The following is a 23,945-nucleotide window of genomic DNA, read 5'->3' on the forward strand; positions in this document are numbered from 1 at the left end:
GGTCTCCCCAGCCACGTGGAACTGTTAAGTCCAATAAACTGCTTTCTTTTGTAAATTGCCCAGTCTCGGGTATGTGTTTATCAGCAGTGTGAAAACAGACTAATACAGGTCTTAATGAAGGAATCTATTTTATTTCAATGAATCACCAAGAATGCACATCATGGAGAAAAGTCCTCTTCAATGATCTTAATTAACTCTTATATTGCTGTTTGATGTTTTCTATTTTTAATACCAAGAACAATTGAAACAGCATTGATTTCAAATCCTATCTCATCTCAGATGGATTGATAGGCGGGTGGGGAGGGAGACAGGGAGGTAGGCAGAGAGAGAGAGGGAGGAAGGGAGGGGGGCAGACATGTAGCTAGCTAAATAGGGAGGCGGGTGATTAGCTACTAGGTGGGTAGAGAGAATGACTGAGAGGGAGACTGGCTGACAAAGACTCCCCATTTTCCACCCACGAGGCCTAAGGCAGAGTTTATGGACAGAAGATAGTCTCCTGTATCTGGGCTTTGGAAGCCAACCTGCTGTTTTACTTCTACTTGACATGAATTTACTGAGGGTACCTGCTTCTTGAAATACGGAATATGACTACATTTTAAATATATAAAAATAGACGATTTAAAATCTTATGCTATTCAACTGGAATTATCTGTAGACCTTCAAGTGCACAGATGTTACAAAAATTAAAAAGGAAAGTAAATGATGACATCAAGAATTGAGGCTGGGGTGTCTGCCACCTTGCCGTCCTCTCTGCAGAGAAGGGGCCAGTGCAGCAGCAGAACTGACCTGTGTGCTGTCTGCGATGCTTGGTGAGGGCGTGGCGGGTCCCGCCGGCAAAGCCGCAGAGGTCACACAGAAACGACTTCTCGCCTGTTGCAACAATAAACAGATGAGGGACTGCGGAGGTCACAGATCATTAAAACATATCTATCAAGGCTTTCAGGGTTACTAATTCCTCCAATCAAATGTTTCCATGTAAATATGTCAAATGGGAATGAAATTACCACTGCGGTTTATTGACTGTGATAAAATCTGAAAAGCACCACTGAACATAATTACATACTTGTCAGACCCATAAAAATTAGCTTTATTATCAATGGAATGGTTTTGTACAACTTCATTTCTGGTAGATGTCTTCCAGATGGGGCTGCTTTATGCACTTGAACAGTTTTTATGCATATCCTGATTTTTTACAATTCCCATACATCTGGCCTTTCTGGGCTGGGTAAAGATTGCTTGGAATAGTTAATATACAGTATATATGGTTCTGCTTAAAGAAAACAGATTGAATTTTCCAACAACTTAAGGATACTGAATTGGTTCTACCTGATTCTATTAGGGTCTTCCTTAATCACTTCCTTCTTAATAATATGAATTAAATGGTTTCCTTGAACATGCTGAAGATCCCAAGTAACAATAAAACCTATATTAGCACCAATAGCAATTCAATGCTTTTTATGTTTCTCGCTTTCATGGCATAAAAAAGAAAGTCTAGGGATTGCTAAAGAAATTGTACAAAAATTCATACTATTCATCTTTAACGATAGCTCTGGATTGGAAACCTTTGCAACACTTAGGGACAGATTTGGCAGACTTAGTATTTGTTAAATGTGTACAAATGCTCATTTTTTTTAAGCATTTTTACACAAGCTAACATTTGCCCTAAGTTTATAAATGCAATCTATCTTTCCACTGTAGCATATTTAGGCAGTAAGTGCTGGCCAGCTAGGCAGATCATCCCATAAGACTCACAAAGAAGGGCAAAATAGAAGAAAAATGCTAACCTTAGAGAGATTCAGTGAAATTATAAAATGTTTTTCCAGAAATAAAATAACTCATTTGTATCTATCTTTACCTACTTTACTCATTTAGACATTTAATGCAACAAGTCTTTCAAGAGTTTGGCCAGAGTCAGGCTGTGTTGTTCCAAATCACTTTGGTTTATCATAATAGAAACTTAACTTGTGGCATTTTGGAAATTATAATTGCCTTATTAAGGTTCTAATAAATAGTACATATAGGAAGGGAGAATAACTTCAGTAATCAAAAGAGTCTTCCCTTTAAGAACATTACTGGCTTTTCTACTTTCAACAAACACATATACTTAAAGAGAGTTTTAACCAAATTACGCTTAATCTTATTTCCTAAGGGTATGTTAAAATGTTCATTATTATCATTTTAAAAATAAGGCTGAATTTAAATATTTTTGCTATCTTTACTTTCCTATTTTCGGGTAAGTTTATTCCTTGGTATTATTATTTCAATACAGAAAGAATAGAGTAGATGGGCTGTAAAGAATAAAGTTTAATTATAATCACTCATTTAATTATTTAATCAATTTGAAATAAATCTTTCTAACTAGCTGTATTATCAATTAAATAACACTGAAAGTAGACTTTTTTTAATCCCACAAGACAATTTGCTCGTTAATATTAACATAGTTTTCTATGTTGAGGCAAAATCGTTCCCTCCAATCAATTCCTCGTTGTGGGTCTGTGGATGCTGCCTGCTGTGCATGTGAGGCGTGTGTGTGCAGCACCACACACACATCTGGTGGTGTGTGCTAGTGGGAGTGTCTTTGCCATATCACTCAATAAGCAAAATTTCTAATGAGGAAAGAGCAATCTTAGGACTTCTGGATTTAAGTATTCTTCCTTTCTGTCATTTTTGAACTTCTTTGTGGCCTGCATCTTGTAAAATAGAAACATGAACAAGCATAGAAGATCCCTCTTAAGATTTGTATTTTCTACAAGCATAGATGCTGCATATTGACATATATGCTGTATATATTTTTATTCCTTTCCCTATTTTAAGATTTATACATACAAAAAGACAAAATTATTAATTTTCTATGTGATTTGATTCTCGATACATTAATGACCTTGATTTTTTTATGTGTATGATTTTATTTAGGATATTAGTCTCCAATGTATTGTATATCATATTTACCTGGGTGGCTTGATTTGTTTTTCATTCTAAACTCAATTTTCACCTGCCTCTTTTTTTTTTTTTTTTTTTTTTGGAGTGGGTTGGGTGTTAGGGTTGATCAGCAGCCAAACGGATTGTTTTTTGAGAAAAAAAATTTAAAGAAAAAAACTAAATGCAAAATTTCCTGAATTTAGAGGGGGTTCATTCAGCATGCCCTATTTATATGATAGCAGAGATATAATGGGAGACTTCTTTTTGTAACAACTTGAATTAGTTTCAAGTGTGCCATTTTGCATTCAAATGTAGAAAGACACGGAAACTAATCCTTTATTTTCTATTAGAAAACAGCCACTGTCCCCTATCTCTCATTATGGTGCAGACTACAAGACCTAACAACAAAAATCTATATTATTGATCCAGCCAAGTCTCCACAATTATTCTTTAGAAGGAAACGCCGACGATAAATTACATCTGCACTGGCTTTTCATCTGCTGTTCGATATAAGTGATCTCTCAGGGCAGGCTGGAGACCTTAAATCGTCAACACCCTTGTCAAGGAAGCTAAGGAGGCCTGGGCTTCCCACAAACTGCTTGAGAAGAACTTTTAACCTGTAATTTCTAACAATAATACAAAATTCTTGGCAATCAGAAGAACATTTTCGAATGCTGATTAAAATTTATTATTTTTTTTCCCTGAAACAAAATACATTCTGAGAGGTGTAAAGAGAAAGAAGACCACAAAAATATCAAACAGCTCACAGGAATATGGCCACAGTGCTATAGGGAAAGACTCAAATATAAGCTTGTAAGAAGTTTTGGGCCTACTAGACTTAGACTATGAAGAAGAAATCAAAAACATCACAATCGGGTCTTACTGGGATTTACATTTACAAGGGCCCAACTGAGAGTTCTGGGACCACCCCTGCCAAAGATGTACTCTCAGTGTTGCTTCAGCTTTCAATTAGCCGAAATTCCACACCCTCTGTTACATGTTCTGATGTGAAATGTACGTGAATTTGAACATTTTTAATAATTTTCCAAAAAAATTATAGTAGCTAAATGCGGATTAGTGTCTTTGTATCAATTATCAAAGTATTTGTATCAATTATCAAAAACTCTTGGATCTGATAGTATCCTCCCCAGAAGAAAAATATTAATGTGATAACAGTTTTTTAAAATGGTACATAAAACCAAGATTCACTAACGTTCAAACATATTATGGAAATTCGTTTATATCAGCAACAAAACACAAGACTAGCTCTCTTTGAAAACTTAATCTCTCCATGTGACCTTCTATAAACATCTTGTAAAAAGATGTGTCAAACACATACAAATATATATATACACATACAGCATAAATGAGCTTCTAATTATAAACTTATTTTATGTAAACATTCACACACAAGCACAAATGTCACTTTAAAATTGCCTTCTCACTGAAAAATGATGAAATGATACCATACCTATAAATATATAATTACCACAATCTTAAAGCAGGACATCATTTCCATTGATTACTATGAAGATGGGATAATTAATGCCTCTGTTCCCACAGTCCACCCAGTCTACCTCTGCCCGGCCTCCTGGGATAGGAAGGCGGCGCGGCACACCTGTGTGCGTCCTGTAGTGGTCTTTCATTGCGGAGGCTGTGAGGAATGAGTAATGGCACGTGGGCCAGGTACATTTAAACGGCTTTTCTCCCGTGTGGAGTTTCATGTGGTTGTTCAGGGCCCACTTCTCTGTGAAACTTCTATCACATAAGTGGCATGTAAATTTCCTGCATGAAGGAGAGAGAAAACAATGTAAATATGGCCCGCACACCAGCACCGAAGGCCCCAGGCAGCGCGTGTGCGGACCCTGAGGTGCGGTGCGCACGCAGCCTCTGCGAGGAGAGCTGCAGGCCTGGTCTGTCATGTCTGTATAACCAGGCATTGATTTTTCTGTCGAGGCCTGGCACTTCAGCCATTTATTCTCTGCTTTGCGGTTGGGCCCAACGGGTTTGAAAAATTCTGTTACAGTCCAGTCACCCCTGAGGCAAAAGTGAGAATAGATTTCACCTGTACAGGCCTACACCACTTATCCAGGGCATGGGCTGTCAGAGCAAAGGCTAAATGAAATGCTATCCATACTCAACCACTCAGACAAGCCCTGCTGTCTGCTGGTGTGCAGCTGGTACGGCTGGAGCAGGGCCTCTCCTGCACGCACCCGGCAGCCCTGCACCACTACGCTGTAGGGAAGAAAAGGCAAATCCCAAAGGTGTTTCCTGAACCAGCGGTCCTTCTGTGTGACCATGTGGGTACATAAAAGGGTTCCTTTGATAAAAATAAAAATAGATCATAACTATATATTTTTACAAAATCAGTCTTTGAGAAAAATAAACCTTAACTATTTCCAGTATGAAAAAAATACTGAAAATAACAAATTAGTACTTATACAATATAATATTTCAGGTTTACCATTTAAGACCTTTCAATACCTTTAATAATAAAGGAACTCTGAACCATCAACAGAACCTTGAATACTTCCTGTTTGATCTTCTGCCCCTGTTCAATTGCATTCATGAAATAGTTGCTAACATTTACTTTATATTTCCAATACGAGTTTAAAACAATCCCTGTAACTAATAAAATACTGTCCAGTTAATTCAGAATAATGAACAGTCAAAAGCAAAGTAAAACTCAATAATCAACAGTAAAATATTATAACGAGTTGACAAACACAATGCCACAAAAGATAGTGTCTGGTCTTGCTACCTGGGTTGGCTACATAAATTTTAGCATTTTAATGCAATCAGAACTATGAGTTTAATATTATCTGTGCTTTAAATTATGATATGAATAAGGAGATGTTGAGTGTATACTTTCACACAGAGTCTTTAACCATGCTTTTACAAATTTCCTTAGCCCCATAAGGGCTGATGAAGAATCCCAGGGTCCAAATAATTAACTTTCCTATTTTGAGGCAAATGTGAATTACCTTAACAAATTCATCACTCGGAATATCACAAATTCCTATGAACCAAATGATAAAATTGTCTTTTATAAAAATCTCTTTTATAGAAAAGAGATATAACTATATAGATATAGTTATATTTTTAAAAGGTAGATCTTAAATGTAATAGAAATAAAAATAGTTAAATATTTAAGAATTGCTATATAAGTTAAATGCTTCATTAATATTAAAATTGCCAATTTATTTATCTATGTATGTAAAGAGATACTATATTTACACCCGTTAACATGGACTAACTTTGAAATTACTATATCATTGGATCATTGCTTACTAGTACTAGAGAATGACAAATATAACTAAATACTTGGAAATGCACGGTAAAAAAAATATCATGTCCGTATATCTCTCTGACGGGTCTTCATGCATTTAACATTTCAAAACCATGACAGGGATCTTATTTCCAAGATAAATTCCCCTATCTACTCATTTCTTCATGTATTTATTGTGGCTCTAAACTTCTCCTGCACGAAACAAATAAGGAGGTTAAGTAGATACTATCTTTTAACAAATAGTTTCTCCAGACTGTATTACAACTTTATGAATGACAAAATAAATCCCTCATTTTTAAATCTACTGTGCTGTACATTTAACAAAATTACATCTATGAAACCTCAATATATGTACTCTATTATTCCTATGTAATAAAAACGTTAAACTGAAGCTTGTGCCTGTTGTGAAATGACAAAAGCCAGATAACAAAGAACTAAGACCACCACTTGACTTTCAGAAAACCTCATGTGTTCTACAATTTGCTTTATGAAAATAAATAAGCTCATTCTGGCACTTTCAAAAGAACCAGTATTACCTACGTAAACTGTCCTTATAAAGATCAAGACATACTTAACAATGGGGGTGTTTTCTGGAACTACACACATTCTAAGTCTCAAATATTCCAAAATATTTGCCTTCACACAGCAACCCAGTAAGACCTCTACCATCACCCAAGGGATCCTGGTCCTCCTGGGGACCTACAGGAAGTCTATCACGAGGAGCCTCCTGGGCGAAACCTGAGCTAACAATGCATACAGCTCTGTCTTGCCGGGTGAACCCTGCGAGAAGAGGGACATCAGTGTGTGTTCTGGCTGGACAGCAGAAACACCTGAACACCCACTGTCCCCAACACACCGTTCCACATAGCACAGAGAAATCAAAGGAAGAGAGGAGTCAGGTTTGGCTTTCAAGGAAATTACAGGCTACTAAGAGAAAAATCATTCACAAAAACAAACTTAATGCCAGAAAAAAAAAATTAAATGCCATTATAAATTTAAAAGAAGAGCAATTAGTGGGGCAGGGCAGATAAGAGAAGGCTTCCCAGAGGTGGTATTTAATTTAGACATTTAAAAATAGGTGACAACTGGAAATGCAGAGCTAGCTGCGAGGGTGTCAGAGACGGGAGATGCACAGTCCCAGAGCTAAGAGACAAAGGTGCTGACAGGCCTCGCTGGCTCTGACACTTCCTCGCCTGCCACCCCCATGGAGATGCTCCTCCAGGCACCAGGGACAGGGCCAGGCCCTGTGGCTTACCCTAGGCTAGATTCAATGTTTTAAATGCTTTTCTAGCCCCACATGGTGGACTTCCCTGAGAGATTTCTTGCATAACTGGATTTATGGTATATTAAAGAGGTCTGTTTTGCAAAAATTCACTAGTGAAGATTGTTTTATAGGTCAGCTGAGGGATGTACAAAGATGAATAATTAGTCATAATGTAAAGATTACAATCTGAGAGGGCAAATAACACAAGCACGCATAATAATATGATGGTATATGGTTCACCCTTGTTCTTACGGCCCAGAAAATTGAAGCCCAGAAGAGAGAGCTGGGCTTCAATACCATTTGCAGTTCTCAGGTAACAGAGCGACTCTACAATGCTTACTACAAGTTCAAAACGCCGAACAGTGCTACCAGGATTGAAATGAAAAAGGGCAATTTCTTATCTTCCCTTTCCTTGGGCTTCACTAGATGTTTCTCTTGGATATAAAGAGATCTTAAAGGTTTCAAAAGGAAACAAAGTCACAAGCAAGAGAAATCAAAATGGATCCAGACTTCTCAAGAGCAACATGGTTAAACACTGAATGTTCTACATAATACCTTTAGTGTCCTCTCAGCAGGTGTTTTCATTACAGAGTTCCTGGGACTGAGATGTCTGTTATGCTAAACTTTCTGGAATAAGGCCCTTTCTCATCCAGGTAGCTATGACATGGAAGTCAATTAAGAGTTAGTCTTCTAGCATAAATTTAAAAGAATTCCTTTTTTTTTTTTTTTTAAGAGCCAGGGTCTTACCCTGTCACCTACGCTGGAGAGCAGTAGCATGATCATTGCTCACTGCAGCCTCGGGACCTCTTGGGTGCAAGCAATCCCCCTGCTGGGATTACAGGCTTGAGCCACCTCACCTGGCAGGATTCCTAAATTAAATAAGGGGTTCCTAAAATTCTAAGTACTTTTTCTAGTATTCTCGAAATATTTACGAGAGGTTTGTTTCTTCACTACGTGTGTTGTTTTTTCATTAGTACCCTACTAAATGCGGGCTGACTCTGGCCTTAGCTCACCTACCTGCTAAAATCAGGGAGCAGAGGTGCAAGCCAGGGTGTTCAGCACATGCCAAGGTATTTCTTCTCTGAAATTCTCTCATTATATGATTGATAATAACAGAGCCAAAATGAAAATTCACATCTTTAGACTGAAAATTTTGAAGACAGAATACTAAATATCCTCATTGTCAGCTATGTGACAATAATTAGAAACTCTCACCTGGTGTTGCTAGATATCATGAATGAAGTTAAGCTAAAGAATAAGTAGGGAACTGAATTATGATTATAGGATTAATAGCACTGTCCTAATAGATATTTTGGCCTTAGAGAAACTCTGTGTTAGAGCATTTTTCTATTTTTGAATGTCTAAATATCAGACAAGTTATGTCAAAATATATAATGCATAATTTCAGTTATATCTATAATCTTATGTTTCCATATTACTAAGTATCCTAAAAAGGTGGTTTTTTAATTCATCTTTTTCAAAATACATTAAATGTTATTTAAATTTTTTTATATCCTTTAGGCAAAGTATTAATTCTGCTATTAAAAACTTAATGAAAAATCAGCACACATCTCACATATATAAAGACACAGGTATTTTAATAATCTCACATATATAAAGATACAGGTATTTTAATAAAAGTGGTTTATTATTTTATTTTTTAACAGTAAGAGGAGTCACTTGTATATCTTTTCTTTTTTTTTTTTGAGACTGAGTCTTGCTCTGTCACCAGGCTGGAGTAGAGTGGCCCTATCTCGGCTCACTGCAACTTCTGCCTCCCAGTTCAAGCGATTCCCCTGCTTCAGCCTCCCCAGTAGCTGGGACTAGAGGCATGCACCACCACGCCCGGCTAATTTTTTGTATTTTAGTAGAGATAGGGTTTCACCATGTTGGCCACAATGGTCTCTATCTCCTGACCTCATGATCTGCCTGCCTCGGCCTCCCAAAGTGCTGAGATTACAGGTGTGAGCCGCTGTGCCCAGCCAGTATATCTTTATGTTGTTTCCAAATGTGACCAATGCAGGATAATTTTGGAGTATAATTGCTTTACAATGCTTTTTAAAGTTGAATATATCTGAGGTAAAGCTACCTTTCACCCCCCAGTCTAGACATATACCATTGGGAAGCTGTGCACACATGAGCATGCAAAAAATATCTCCCCCATTAAAATTTAAACAATCTTAAATATCCGTCAGGTTGTGAGTAGACAAACAATGAATTTAATCACAGAATGGAATATTATAATACAGTGAAAATGAATAAACTAGGGCTACATTTATTAGTATGGGTTTTTAAAAATCTCAAAAAGGTGATTGTATTAAAAAACGAGTTGGGTGTGAAACTCTATCATTTATATAAAATGTTGCAACAAAATAAACAGTATTAAATATCTAAACCTAGGTCGTCCATGTGCAAAAGCATGAAGGTCTCATCACCGATCAGCCTGTGGAGGCGGGCAGGGCTGACACTGAGGAGGGGGGCGGGGCTGACAGCAGCACAGTGCTAACTGTAGTTCTAAAATTTTGTTTTTAAAAAGAAAGAACTCTCCAGCCTGACCAGTATAGTGAAACCCGGTCTCTACTAAAAATACAAAAATTAGCTAGGCGTGGTGGCGGGCACCTGTAGTCCCAGCTACTCAGGAGGCTGAAGCAGGAGAATCGCTTGAACCCAGGAAGCAGAGGTTGCAGTGAGCTGCGATCACACCACTGCACTCCAGCCTGGGCAGCAAAGTGAGACTCTGAGACTCTGTTTCAAAAAAAAAAAAATAAAGAAAGAAAAATCTGTAATAAATATGACTATATGTTAATATATTCCAAAGTGTTTCATTTTTGAAAATTTTTGTAATTCAAAATATTTTAATTAAGACAATCAAATAATATTTCTTATCTTCTCTATATGACAACTTGGACCAGTCTTTTCAAATTAGTGTATGAAACAAACTCATCTCTACAAAAACCACACCAATGGGAAGGATCTGGTATGCTCCAAATGAAATTTTAATAAAAGAGTGAGCTAAATTTTATCAAAGTATTCACAAATTATGTGGTCATTATCTTCTAAAACTGAGACAAAAAGGTGTTGATTCATTAAAAATTACTGTAAAACTACACTAATGTTAAAAAAAAGTAACTGACAGGTATTGCTTATCTTTTTGAATAAACAAAATATAGAACTATGAAAACAATGCAAGATTTATATAATTCCTAGCAAAATAGCTCAATGTACTAACGAAGTTTATAACAATTTCTAAGTTGCTCAAAGACTTCCAATTCACAGGCAGTTTCTTTGAAATAAAAGCCTTCTTTTTTAAAGATAATAATTTAATAATTATATGATAATATACTAAGAGAGGGAATGAAAATGAAGTGGTCTTTGCCTAGAAGGGTTCCCATCTGAATTTCTTCAGAGCTGCAAATGTATCTGAAAAAATCACTTCCGTGAAGAACGCAGCACACAGAAGGCACACAGGCACAAGCACAGCCGAGCAGCCCCCATGCCCAGCTGATTCACAGGAGCGCCATGTGCTGAGACAGTGTCCCCCAGAAAGCAAAATGAAGACAGTAACAAGATCCTGCCACGGTAACAAATTCAGTATCTATAAGCATCATAACTGTGAGATACTTACAGTATTTTGGGTCCAGGAAACATCCGAGTGAAATTACAATACTGCTTTTAGACTTTAAATACACTTCCATAGAACATAGACACTAGAATTACATTAAATATACCCAAATAATTCCATAGTAACCCTGTTCATCATATTTCTATGAAGTTTCAAAATACTATATCGTGCTTAAATTTAACATGCAACTTTAGATGGAAAATAAAAATTTCCCAATACTGTCTAGAAATTTAATAATCAAAAAGGTACACTAATAGCTAAATAATAGTAACTGTGTTAAGACCACACTCATCTTTGACCATTCCTTCCAAATAATTGTGTGTGTACATGTGTGTGTACAAAGGCTAAATAAAAACCTTGCTCAATGAATGAAGTTACATCCAGACACCAAAAATGTTCCATGATAATACTAATATCTAGATCATTCAAGTTAGACTAGACTTTGAGAGTTCCTTGTTTCAGATTATATATAAAATGTGAGCATAATTCATATTAAGAAGCCACAAAGACCTAAGAATAGAAAGGTTTCATTTACTAAATTCAACTCTGAAGGCTCTAGTGTGGCTTCCAGATGAAAGTTGAAAAACCTCCCCTGAGGGCTTTTAAACAGTTCACCAGGGAGCCTCCTACTTAAGCCAAGAGTCTTGAGTGCATTTTTGCCCTGAACAGGTGATAATTAGCCTAATTAACAGTCTAGATCCTTGTTAACTAGTTGGAAAAAAAATTTAACCTCACTCATGCCAAAGACTGTCATTTTTATACCTCTTAACATATCACTCAGGTTCTAAAAGCTGTGAAACATATTTTTCTAGTCCTTTGCATTCAATTCAAGAGTTAAAAAGCTTTTTGTCAAAATAACTTCTGGGAGGAGCATTAAGCAGAATATTAACCCCAGGCTGCCTCAGTCTACTAAGAACCAAGAGAATGACTCAATCTAAAAGAAAACATTCAAGGATTACAATTGCTGTGCCCTCAAAGACTTGATTTCATCCTTCAAAATCTCTGCTATGAAATTTTTCTTTGTCAAAGAGACCATCAACTCTGGCCAACCAAATTAATTTTAGCTGAAATTTTCCCCAATATACCACACACTATACATCCAATACTTAGCAGCACAATAGTATCTTAGATCAGGGGTTAGGAAACTGTGTAAAGGACCAGATAGTAAATATTTTCAACTTTGGTGGTCGTAAGGTCTTTGATACAACTACTTAACTCTGCTGTGGTAGCACAAAAGCATCATAAACAAATTAATATGGCTGTGTTCCAATAAAACTTGACAGAAACAGGCAGTGGGCCTACTCTGGCCTGGAAGCTGCAGTTTACCAATTGCCGGATTGGATGAAAGGTCAAATCCCCCCACTTCTGCCCCTAAAATAGCCCCATCTATACAGGGTAAAAGAACCCACATTGAATGTTGTAGGCACACAAAGGTCCATTAAGCCCCATTCTCAGGGTTCAAGAAGTTGGTTTAGTTCTGAACTTATTCAAGGTTCTTGCACAGCTTTAAAACTTCAACATGAGAAATGCAAATCAAAACCACAGTGAGATACCATCTCACACCAGTTAGAATGGCCATCATTAAAAAATCAGGAAACAACAGGTGCTGGAGAGGATGTGGAGAAATAGGAACACTTTTACACTGTTGGTGGGACTGTAAACTAGTTCAACCATTGTGGAAGTCAGTGTGGCGATTCCTCAGGGATCTTGAACTAGAAATACCATTTGACCCAGCCATCCCATTACTGGGTATATACCCAAAGGACTATAAATCATGCTGCTATAAAGACACATGCACACGTATGTTTATTGCGGCACTATTCACAATAGCAAAGAGTTGGAACCAACCCAAATGTCCAACAACGATAGACTGGATTAAGAAAATGTGGCACATATACACCATGGAATACTATGCAGCCATAAAAAATGATGAGTTCGTGTCCTTTGTAGGGACATGGATGAAACTGGAAAACATCATTCTCAGTAAACTATCGCAAGGACAAAAAACCAAACACCGCATGTTCTCACTCATAGGTGGGAATTGAACAATGAGAACTCATGGACACAGGAAGGGGAACATCACGCTCCGGGGACTGTTGTGGGGTGGGGGGAGGGGGGAGGGACAGCATTAGGAGATACACCTAATGCTAAATGACGAATTAATGGGTGCAGGAAATCAACATGGCACATGGATACATATGTAACAAACCTGCACATTGTGCACATGTACCCTAAAACCCTAAAGTATAATAAAAAAAAAAAAAAAAAAAAAACTTCAACATGAGAAGAACAGGTGGAAGGAATTATACTGCATATGAGACCCATTCAAGTCAGAGGCTGCCCTGTCCTTTTTAAAACTACCCCCTTTCAACTGTACGGCAGGGCTGCAGGGCTTGGAAAGTTGAAACAATTTTAACTAACCATAGAAGTCAAGTCCTGGACAATAAGACGTATATTAAACTGCCACAGTTCTCTAGTCCGAGCTAAATGAAATTTTATTGCTTCAGGTTAGGTAAAAAGCCACTGGATTTATGTAAGGAAAGTTAAAATAATAGTTACTAATATCGGACTAATATTACTGTTTAAAGAACAAATAAAGAGAATTTCTTTTAAGTCATCATTCTTACTGATATACATAATTTGAGCTAAAAAGATAAAATGCATTTCTATCCCCACTTACACCTTCATTCCAAATGCCTTAATTTCAATCTTTGGACATTTACTACACAATCCTAACAATCTTCAAATTATTATAGTTCAGCTACTTCTCTATCAACCAACGAATAAGAAATTATGTTCGGGGATTTACTGTGTGTCTAGCAATGATCCATGCTATGTACAAACCTATAAATAAATAAAATACATCTATTCTTCCCCAAAAGGAGCCTATGATTCAATGGTCAACACTAATGTCACTGGAATAATGAGAACATCAGAACCCCACACTATGTGGGACTTTTTAAAAAGCTTTAAAACATGTTCAGAAACAGGGTCAATACACACAGATTGAAATAGTTGAAAAAGGCTTCACTATTAAGGTGGGGCTTCAGACAAGTCTCAAGGACAGAGCCAAGTGGTGTGACGGAAACAGCAGCGATTGAGACAAGCTCTGGGGCCCAGGCAGCCAGGTGGTATGCAAGAGCAGTGAGCCAACCGTGCTGACGGGTTGTGGGGGAACAGGCTACACAGGACGAGCAATGAAGTTGCACAGTTTTAAAAATCAGATTAAAATGTTCTTGATAATTAAAGAACTTTGGCTTTGGTATATATGACAAAAGCAACCAACAATCTCTTCTTTGTTTTTTGTTCTTTTTCTTTCCTATCACTCTTCGTGCTTGCTTTTCACAATTATTTGACTATAATTTTCTAAGGAGCTAAATGCAGCCTTATCTTTCCCAGGTGTTCATGATCAAAAAGATACGGTACATATGCATACAACCCACAAATATGTGTATGTCTATGGAAAAACCTCCTATAACAATGCCCTCATCTAAGATTTATGATGACATCATTTTAACATGTGGCCAAGTAATGTACTAAACAGCATGTTAGCTACAGCAAGGCTGCTATGCTTCAAGCTATATACCTATACATTATACAAAATGTTATTTCAAAGAGCTGAGAACCTGTTTCATTTGCATGTCAATGGAAAATGTTTTAATAACTTTTAAGACGACACTATTTTAAGATGACTATTTACAGCATTAGAATGAATTAACAAATGTAACTACGATGGATTTTATCCATTAAACCAAAAACAGGCTTACAGAAAAAAAGTATAAATAAAAAGAAATCAACTACAAAATCAACTCTAGTAACATTATTTTCTTTTGCATTTCAATATACTAAACAGATCTGGCATATTAATGGAAGCTACAAACAAAACCTGTCCCAATTCAACTTATTATCACAGTCTAACTCATCAGGAAACGGATATGCAGAGTTTGGAAAAACCCTAGTAAGGAGTTTATACTGTATTGATATAATAGTATGACTAGAAAATATTTCATTAATATTACTGTGTAAAATTTTACTAGTAAAAACATACATTATAGAAAAACACTGTATATCTGCATACAATAAACTATTCCACACCCTTTACTAATAAACCCGATGGTTTCATAAGAACAGTACTGCTCAGTTCATTTCATGCCACAGGTTCAGAAATCACATTTGCAGTCAGATACTCATGCTGGTGAGGAAAAAGCAACTAGTAAGTGTCTGGCCTTGGGCAGCCTCTCAGAGCCTCAGAAGGACCATGGAATTTTTATTTCTGGTATGTATTCCAGTCAATATTTCTACAACATTGGGCACAGGACACGTGTTCAATTTTGCATTATAGTCCACATCATCGGTGCTTTATAAATATAAATTAACTATTTCACAAACTGTTTAAAACAGCAATAAGAAAGTCATAGTTTCTTGCCAGCAATTCGTGCCAAGTCAAACTCACCAGAAAAAGTCTATTGTATATCGTATAGTTTAAAAACAGTAGTAGTTTTCTAAACAAAGTTAATATGCCAAAGACAACGTGGCTGATCATAAGTAGTGTCTGCATTAGACACAAAACACATGGGATTTAAATTTATTAACACTAGAATCCTGTTAGAACCATTAACTGACACCAGTGTATTTAACTCTCTGACCTTGGGACATTAGTTAAGGGATGACAACCATCACTATTTACTGTTAATCTGTAATGTGATTTTATGCAAGATTCAAACTATGGTAGATTAAATTTCTTTCTTTTTTTTTTTTTTTTTTTTTTTTTGGGTAGACACAGGGTTTCACTATGTTGTCAAGGCTGGTCTCACAGGGGCTCTAGGGAGCCTCCAGAGTAGCTGGGACTACAGGTACATGCCACAAGGGCCACTTTTACACTAAATATCAATGAATAAAATAATATTTCTACCAAACAAGTTTAAATTCCATACAAATAAATTTTTAAATTATATATATATTATTTCTCACAAAATTGATTCTTATAATACACAAAAGTGTTTTATAGACTCATACAACTGATATACGATCAAACACGGTATGTTTGCAACTTATCCTATGGGTCTTTACGTATCTATTATGGATACATAATTTCAAGAGATTTGAGTACATATGCTAGATTTAGAACGGACTGTCCTCTCTGATGGTGGCTGTGTGTGATCTGCTGCAGTTAGGAAGGGCAGCTTTCCACACTTAGGCATTTTATTGTCTTGGACTTTGTCATCATCTCGGCCTTCTAGCATGTCAGGATGATCTAAGGAACCATTTGAGCTCAAGGTAAGATTAGCTAGAAAGGTTGAGATGCATTACCCAGTAATCCCAGAGTTCAGTACAAAATGGACCCTTTAGGAGACCTTAGTCCAAAGAGCCGCAGTTACACTACACTTCTAGAGTAAATATCTTGGGGCATTTGTGCACTGGAGCATTACCAAGACGCGATTTTAGTGCAGTAGACTAATTCAACATAGACATAGAAGAACCCAATATAGATCACAGCCTGCTTTAAATCATAATATTCGGACATGCAGACATATTGAAAGACCATGTTGTAGGGAGTTGATTTGTTCCTTGGTAAATCATAAGTTCAAGGGAAAATACAAAGATTGAATTAACATAAAAAGAAGTTTTATGGTTTTAAAGCTATTGTGATGCAACTGAGAATAAGTAGTTAATAAAATACTATCAAGTTTTTCACTGTTTCTGACACATGCCTCCACTAAACAATGTCTTTGAGGTAAGTGGCGATGAAACACAAATAAAACTAGAGAATACACACATATGTGAGGTATCATTGGGAAAAACCTCAAAGAGCAAGGCAATTACATATTAATTTAGCATACTTTTACTATAAAAGAAAATTATTTTTAAAATTGGATGTGTGCAATTATGAACTTTTTACAAAACAGATTTGCTGATTTAATCTACTCAGATATTCTCAATTATTTTGAAAAGATAAATTCAGATAGACATCAATAAATACTGGATATAGATCATTTATACTAATTTTTCAGTACCTGCAACAAAAGGCCATGTGGAATAACATTATCATTTATTATGTACCTTCCAGCATTCAAAATATTAAACTAAATTTCTTTATAATATTACTAAGTGCATAAACAAAACTGACTGGAAGGATGTAAATGATAAGATATATTTATATTTGGCATTAAGTATAGTGTTAGGGAAGCTAACATACAGAATTAACTGAAGCTATCAAAATGAGGTTAACAATAAAAGGGATTTTTTCAATTATGGGCAAGGAAAGAATAAAAATGAAAGTTAAATCACTTGCTAGTTTAGATATTATGATAAAAAGAAAACAAAACCATATAACTGTTTATATTGCTACTGTCTCTTCGTTTAAAACATTTTTCAGATGGAAATGAACTAATGTCCAAGAAATTACAGACACACAAATGACATCAACTCCTCTTTTGGCTCTGAGAAGGAAAAGCAGTGAAAGTGACACCAGGGTCAGCTCTGAGCATTGGCCAAGTACCTGGCCAGGTGCCTAAGGAGAGTCCCAGGTGAGTGGTGAGTACAGCATCTGTGCAAAGATGGGAGCGGAGGCTTCAAGAGATGGTTCAAGTATTCACAGATGCAGGGACCTCATATTAATACATCCTGCTATGGAGCTGACAGTTAATTATAGATATTGTTCATTACAATTAAAGAATCTTCTCTTTGCAGTAACAACACAATCACCACATGATAGGATATGGTTCTAGGTGCTCAATGGAAAAAATATATCAACAAACTTTAGAGACCAGACAGGCTTTCTCTAACACCCTATCTTTGCTTATGATTTCACTTTTATTTTCTACATTACACAAGCATCCTCATCTTACTGTGATCTTATTTGCCACTCACAAGTTGACACAACACTGCCTCATAAACGTTAACACTTCAATTATTTTCTACTTTCATATTCACACACTCCCTAAATAATTCTAAATAATGCAAGGTAATATATTTTGATTTTCATTCTTTGGTACCATTCACAGTGCCTATCAGTAAGGTCATAAAAATTATGGATAAAGAAATGTTCATAAAACTCAGTAATTTTACATAATTAAATTTTATCAAAGGCTCAGGATGTGATGAGAAGTGTTCTGATAAGTTATATTCCCAATGACATATTTAAAACTGGAAACCGAACTGCTTGAAGGAGGTCACGCCACAGAAGTGCAAGGGATACCAAGCCTGACACCACCTCATCTGTGTGACAGTGGCAGCTTGTTTTTTCAGCCTTAATTTCTACATGTCAGTCGAGTTAGAATAAATTATCTTCAAAGTATGATCCAATAATAAAACCCTATAATTCTAATTTCCACTAACCTTATACCAAATCCAGTCCTAGGATAAGGTGTAGCATGACTCTCAAACTTGTGAAGGCATGTTACCAAAGGTTATGCCTCTCCAGAAGAAGAAGGAAGGGTTCTAACGAAAAGAGTAATCAAAGAGTAATCTTTGAAAAAAGTAATCAATCTATCTGGCTGCAGCCCAACCAACCATCATAATTAGTGAAAAATTCTATCTCAGTCATATTTTCTGCCCATAGAGTCTATATGTAGTCCATATGCTACTTAATTATCCTCAGGAATAAAGAGACCTGACTTTCAGGAGACAGAGGTTTGAATGTTTATTATTTAATTTGTCTAAGATAGTAAAATAAAAACAAAAATAAGAAAGTAGCATTACAATAAATTATACTGCAAGGCATAACTTTACAATACTATAAAACCAGAAGTTCAGACACGCAAAGGTGGTGGAATAGTAACAGCAAAAGAATAGAGAATACATGCTGTAGCCAACACCCCAATTAGGTTCCATCATGCTTACATATAGTAGGTGCTCAATTATTAAACTGAAAAGTCTCATCTAAAATTGTGAGACTAGAACAGAAAAACATAATAGAGTTGTTATCTTCAGTAAAATAACTTCTGGTCCTTTAATTCACTGCAGTCTGAAAAATCCTTAATAAAAACATAGTAGCAATATAAAGAATGGTTTTGTTTTCTTTTCATAAAATCTAGACTAGCAACTAGTCAAATAAAAGGAGACTTATGGTGTATAAATAACCAAAAGATAAAGACAAAACATTCCACTGGAATTCACATAACGCTATTCACAAAAACAAAAGAGCTAAGAACTGGAGATGGTAAAAGACAGAAGAAACACTTGTCCTCATGATGACAAACACCTTATGGAATATGTAGAGATCTGTGTTGTATATCTCCCCAAATTTCTAATATTTTGCATAGTAAATAAGTTTATATTAATTACTGATATTTATTATTCTTCAAAATAATATGCAATCAAGCACTAAGGAATACGTACAGTGTCACTTACAAGCAGAAGAGGTAGAAGTATGAAATACTTAGAATAAAAACCCAAGTGAGCCGGGTGCAGTGGCTCACACCTGTAATCCCAGCACTTTGGGAGGTAGAGGTGGGCAGATCACCTGAGGATAGGAGTTCAAGACCAGCCTGGTCAACATGGTGAAACCCCATCCCTACTAAAAATATAAAAAATAGCTGGGCATGGTGGTGTGTGCCTGTAATCCCAGCTACTTGGGAGGCTGAGGCAGGAGAATCACTTGAGCCTGGGAGGCGCAGGTTGCAATGAGCCAAGATCGTGCCACTGCACTCCAGCCTGGGCAATAAGAGCGAAACTTCACCTCAAAAAAAAAAAAAAAAAGTGAGAAATAATGAGAAACTTTTCCTCTGGGGAACAGAGGCAAAAATATTAACACATTTTAATTACTATAAAGTAAACAAGTCCTCTGACTGAATTCTAACTTTTACGTGAATTAACATAGATCTGACCAGGGACTAGTAGGATGAATAAGAGTTGGCAAAAGGGAAGCAAAGCTAAAGAAGAAAAATTTCAGAATTATCAAATTTTAGGATGCATGATTCTAAAATAAATTTATTTGACAATTTGGGAGATTTGACTTTGACAACTGACAAAACCAATTAAAATTTGACAAATCATGTGGAGCCACTATCATGTATTAAAGTAATAAATAACTTCGATACAGTACTACATAAATGCATTTCATATGTCGGTACTTGGGCAAACAAAACAAAAAGATAGCTACAGCTTTATAGTAAAAACAGCAGAACTGCAATTATACACTTATTCTATAAGGATAACATCAGTGTTTCATAAATGTATGATTTAATACTTTTTTTATTTCTCTCCTATCACTGTTGTTAAAATTCTCAGAAAAAGGCCGGCGCGGTGGCTCACGCTTGTAATCCCAGCACTTTGGGAGGCCGAGGCGGGCGGATCACGAGGTCAGGAGATCGAGACCACGGTGAAACCCCGTCTCTACTAAAAATACAAAAAATTAGCCAGGCGTGGTGGCGGGCGCCTGTAGTCCCAGCTACTCGGAGAGGCTGAGGCAGGAGAATGGCGTGAACCCAGGAGGCGGAGCTTGCAGTGAGCCGAGATTGCGCCACTGCACTCCAGCCTGGGTGACAGAACGAGACTCCGTCTCAAAAAAAAAAAAAAAAAAAAAAAATTCTCAGAAAAACATTTGGCTGCTCCCAGACATATCTGGCTACTTACAGCATCTGTTGACCCGGGGAACTATGTGTGCCACACTCGATCCAACTTGCAGCCAGTTTTCCTGAGTGAGAGCTCCGGTGTGTGTTCTGTAAAGTTACTGGTAATAAAATACTCTGCTCTAGGACCCAGGTTTCCTCACTGCTTAAAATAACCAACAATGTTTCCATCCATTATTTGTAGTTAACAAAGGAATTATGTATTGGATAAAACCAAAATGAAGATTTTAATAACAAATTTAAACAATTTTAGAGAACTTTTAAAGAAAATTCCTAAAGTTCTAAGGCTTATCCAGTGGGTATCAAAGAAAATACTATTCACAATTAACATCTAATGAAATATTAATCTTTAAATCATGGAAAGATATTCTATTCTCACTAAGCACCTATGAAAACACTGAATCTGTAACTCTATGTGCCTTGAAAGTCATAAATTCAGAATTAAAAACTTCAATATATCCTCAAGAGTAGGATTTAATTTACAGATTCATAGTTAAATATCCACATTCACAAAATCATTACCATTTACAGTAAGGAAATAATGAAGTAAAAGTATTTTTTAAATGAAAAACATGAAAGGGTATTGAATATAACACAAATATAAAAGTCAATGAAATAACTAAATATATATAGCAGTAGAAATATCCTAAGAATTCAAAGAAGATACCCTTTGGGCACAATTATTCAACTGTTATTGATATGTGTAGCTACTTGTTCCTAGAAGCTATAATTAGATACGATGTATTCTATCCATTTCCTTCAGATGTAAAATAGCCAAGCTAAATAAAGTTATTCCTGTCCTGAACATGTTGTCTATTCTTTTAGTTGAAAGCAAACCTCAAGTAAATTCCTATTTATCTCCTTGACAATCAAGGAATGAGTGACTGACACTAACATAGCCTTATCTGGGCCTTCTGTCTGCAGCACATTCCGCTAAGTGATGTCATTGCTCTAGCAGATGAAAATAAGCAGATTATTACAGTGACTAGAAGCAAACTAAACATTTGGATTTTTGCATGGACAGATTTACACACTGTCTGTCAGATAAAGCAGTTTGCCTGCTACTTACACAACAAGAGTGTACCTGACGACAGCTTCCTCCCAGGTTTAGTATCTGATTACATAAATAGGCCATTCCCCACCATTCCTGAAGACTGACAGTCTGTCTTAGCTTAAAATGTAATTTTGAACTATCAGCTTTTCTGTCTTGCACACTAGGCTGATTAACATCAGAGTACTTGCTGGAGGTCCAATCAGGTTTTTCAACCCTAGGATTACAGGCCATATAAAAAGAGGTGGACACAATGGACGGGGAAGGGTGACTGCTCCCAAGGAACATTTTTAAGGCTGAACCATTTTAACACACTTATTCACGTGTCTGTATTTGTAGTATCACCTCTGAAATAATTCAGATATATAATAGTTTCTTTTAAGCTAAATAGCTTTATTTATAAAATATGAAACACAATCACACAAAACATAATGGTAATATATAAGTATTACTATTTTTACATCTGCCATGTCTTATAATGGATATTTTTGCAATAGTCCATTAAATGAATGAAATGCCAATGACTTATCACAGTCCTATAAAACCACAACACTGAGATGGAAGAATGTTGAAAAAGTCATCTAGCATTAATTAACCTATTTCTTACCCCCACCATGATACCCAAAACAAAAATTACAGAATTAACACACTGGTACGTTTTGATGAAGCTAAAAATATGGTTTAAAACTTACTTTGGCAGCAACAAAAATGTTAGCAGAAAAATGAGTAAATTGTATCTGTATAAATATTATGAACTTGCTGAAAATAGACGATTTCATTTTTTGCTTAAGACCTAATAATAATAATAATAATAATAATATAAAGGTTCTGCAATTTAGTACCTAAGTTACAAATTATTGTGGGTCAAACTTTGCTTATTTAACAATTACATACTTCTCAACAAATAAGGCATGCGATTTTCATACAACTAAAAGCATTCAAAGTGGTCTGGGTGATGGAGACCTATGAATTTTCTTCTTCTTTTTCTTCTTCTTCTTTTTTTTAAGAGATGGGGTCTTGCTTTGCTGCCAAGGCCAGAGTGCAATGGTGTAATCATAGCTCACTGCATCCTTGAACTCCCAGGCTCAAGGGATCTTCCTTCTGGGAAGCCTGGTTCACAGACACGCACCACCACACCTGATGGATTATTTAATTTTTTAAAAGAGACAGGGTCTTGCAATGTTGCCCAGGCTGGTCTCAAACTCCTGGGCTCAAGCAATCCTCCAGCCTCGATCTCCCAAAATGTTGAGATTACAGGCGTTAGCCACTGTATCTGGCCATATTCTCTTTTAATAAGAAAAAGCTAGGCAGTAGCCATGAAGGGAGTATTGAATATCTTAACTCCATTGAGAGGAAACCATTTGTTTCTCGTTTTCTTAGGTATGACACTATTTGTGAGCTATTGGAAGGAAAAAAGTTCAAGTATCTCCACTATTTATTTGTCAATTAAACAAATATCTTTTAAACATCTACCATGGGCCAGATCCTATCCTGTGTTCTGGAATACAAAGATTAAATAGGACACAGGGCCTATCCTCCAGGTACATAAAATCTGATAAGGAAAGGAGACAAGCAAACACATAAATAATATCTCAAAGTAAGTAATTTATCTTTTCACAGATAAATGTATTTTTTAGATTCAAATGGCAATCTATTCCAATATCAAGCAACTCTCCTTCTCAGGACAATGCTGTGAAATCTATCCTATACTTTCTCATGAAAAGATTTGCTTCCTCCTTAATCATCTTTCTACTTTCCTACAAAAATCCATCTCGAGCTAAATTAATGATTTTATGAAACACAGGTCTGAACATTACACACATAAAACCTACCTACAGCTAAAAACTGACCAGTGCTCTCCGGTTCCCTTTCAGAACTGTCCCACAGTTGATCTTTCCACTGTTACACGTTAAATACTAACATTTAGCTGAAAACCTCCGACTGCCTAATACTATAATGTATTTCTCGTCTTTTTCATTTGTTTCTAGACACCGGCATTAATGAACTGTCACAGAAATAGTTTTGGGAATCACAAAGGGTGATGTTACTTATAATGGTAAACAATTAGAAGTCATGAACACAATATTGTTTCTAGTAATTTCAGCTATAACTTTCAACACGCGGACACAGACAAACCAGATGAAATATGTTGCTTCAGGTCAGCTCTGATGGATCCCTCAGAAATATCAGCATTATTGCTTTTATTTTATTATGTATCACACTTCATA

General features: G+C 36.2%; 1 protein-coding gene across 4 annotated transcripts in view; it reads right to left on the minus strand.

Annotated features, from left to right (window-relative positions):
* The window catches only part of ZNF407 (zinc finger protein 407), a 477,787-nt gene that overhangs the window by 185,418 nt on the left and 268,424 nt on the right, over positions 1-23,945 (minus strand). For all 4 annotated transcript variants that reach the window (XM_055296335.2, XM_055296328.2, XM_063633737.1 and 1 more), the window contains 2 exons: positions 4,538-4,704; positions 787-870 (listed from right to left, as the gene is read on the minus strand). In XM_055296335.2, the coding sequence (XP_055152310.2) occupies positions 787-870; positions 4,538-4,704 (251 nt within the window). The remainder of the gene's footprint in view (positions 1-786; positions 871-4,537; positions 4,705-23,945) is intronic.

Source organism: Symphalangus syndactylus, chromosome 1, assembly GCF_028878055.3.
Source record: "Symphalangus syndactylus isolate Jambi chromosome 1, NHGRI_mSymSyn1-v2.1_pri, whole genome shotgun sequence".
In the NCBI taxonomy this organism is placed as follows: Eukaryota; Metazoa; Chordata; class Mammalia; order Primates; family Hylobatidae; genus Symphalangus; species Symphalangus syndactylus.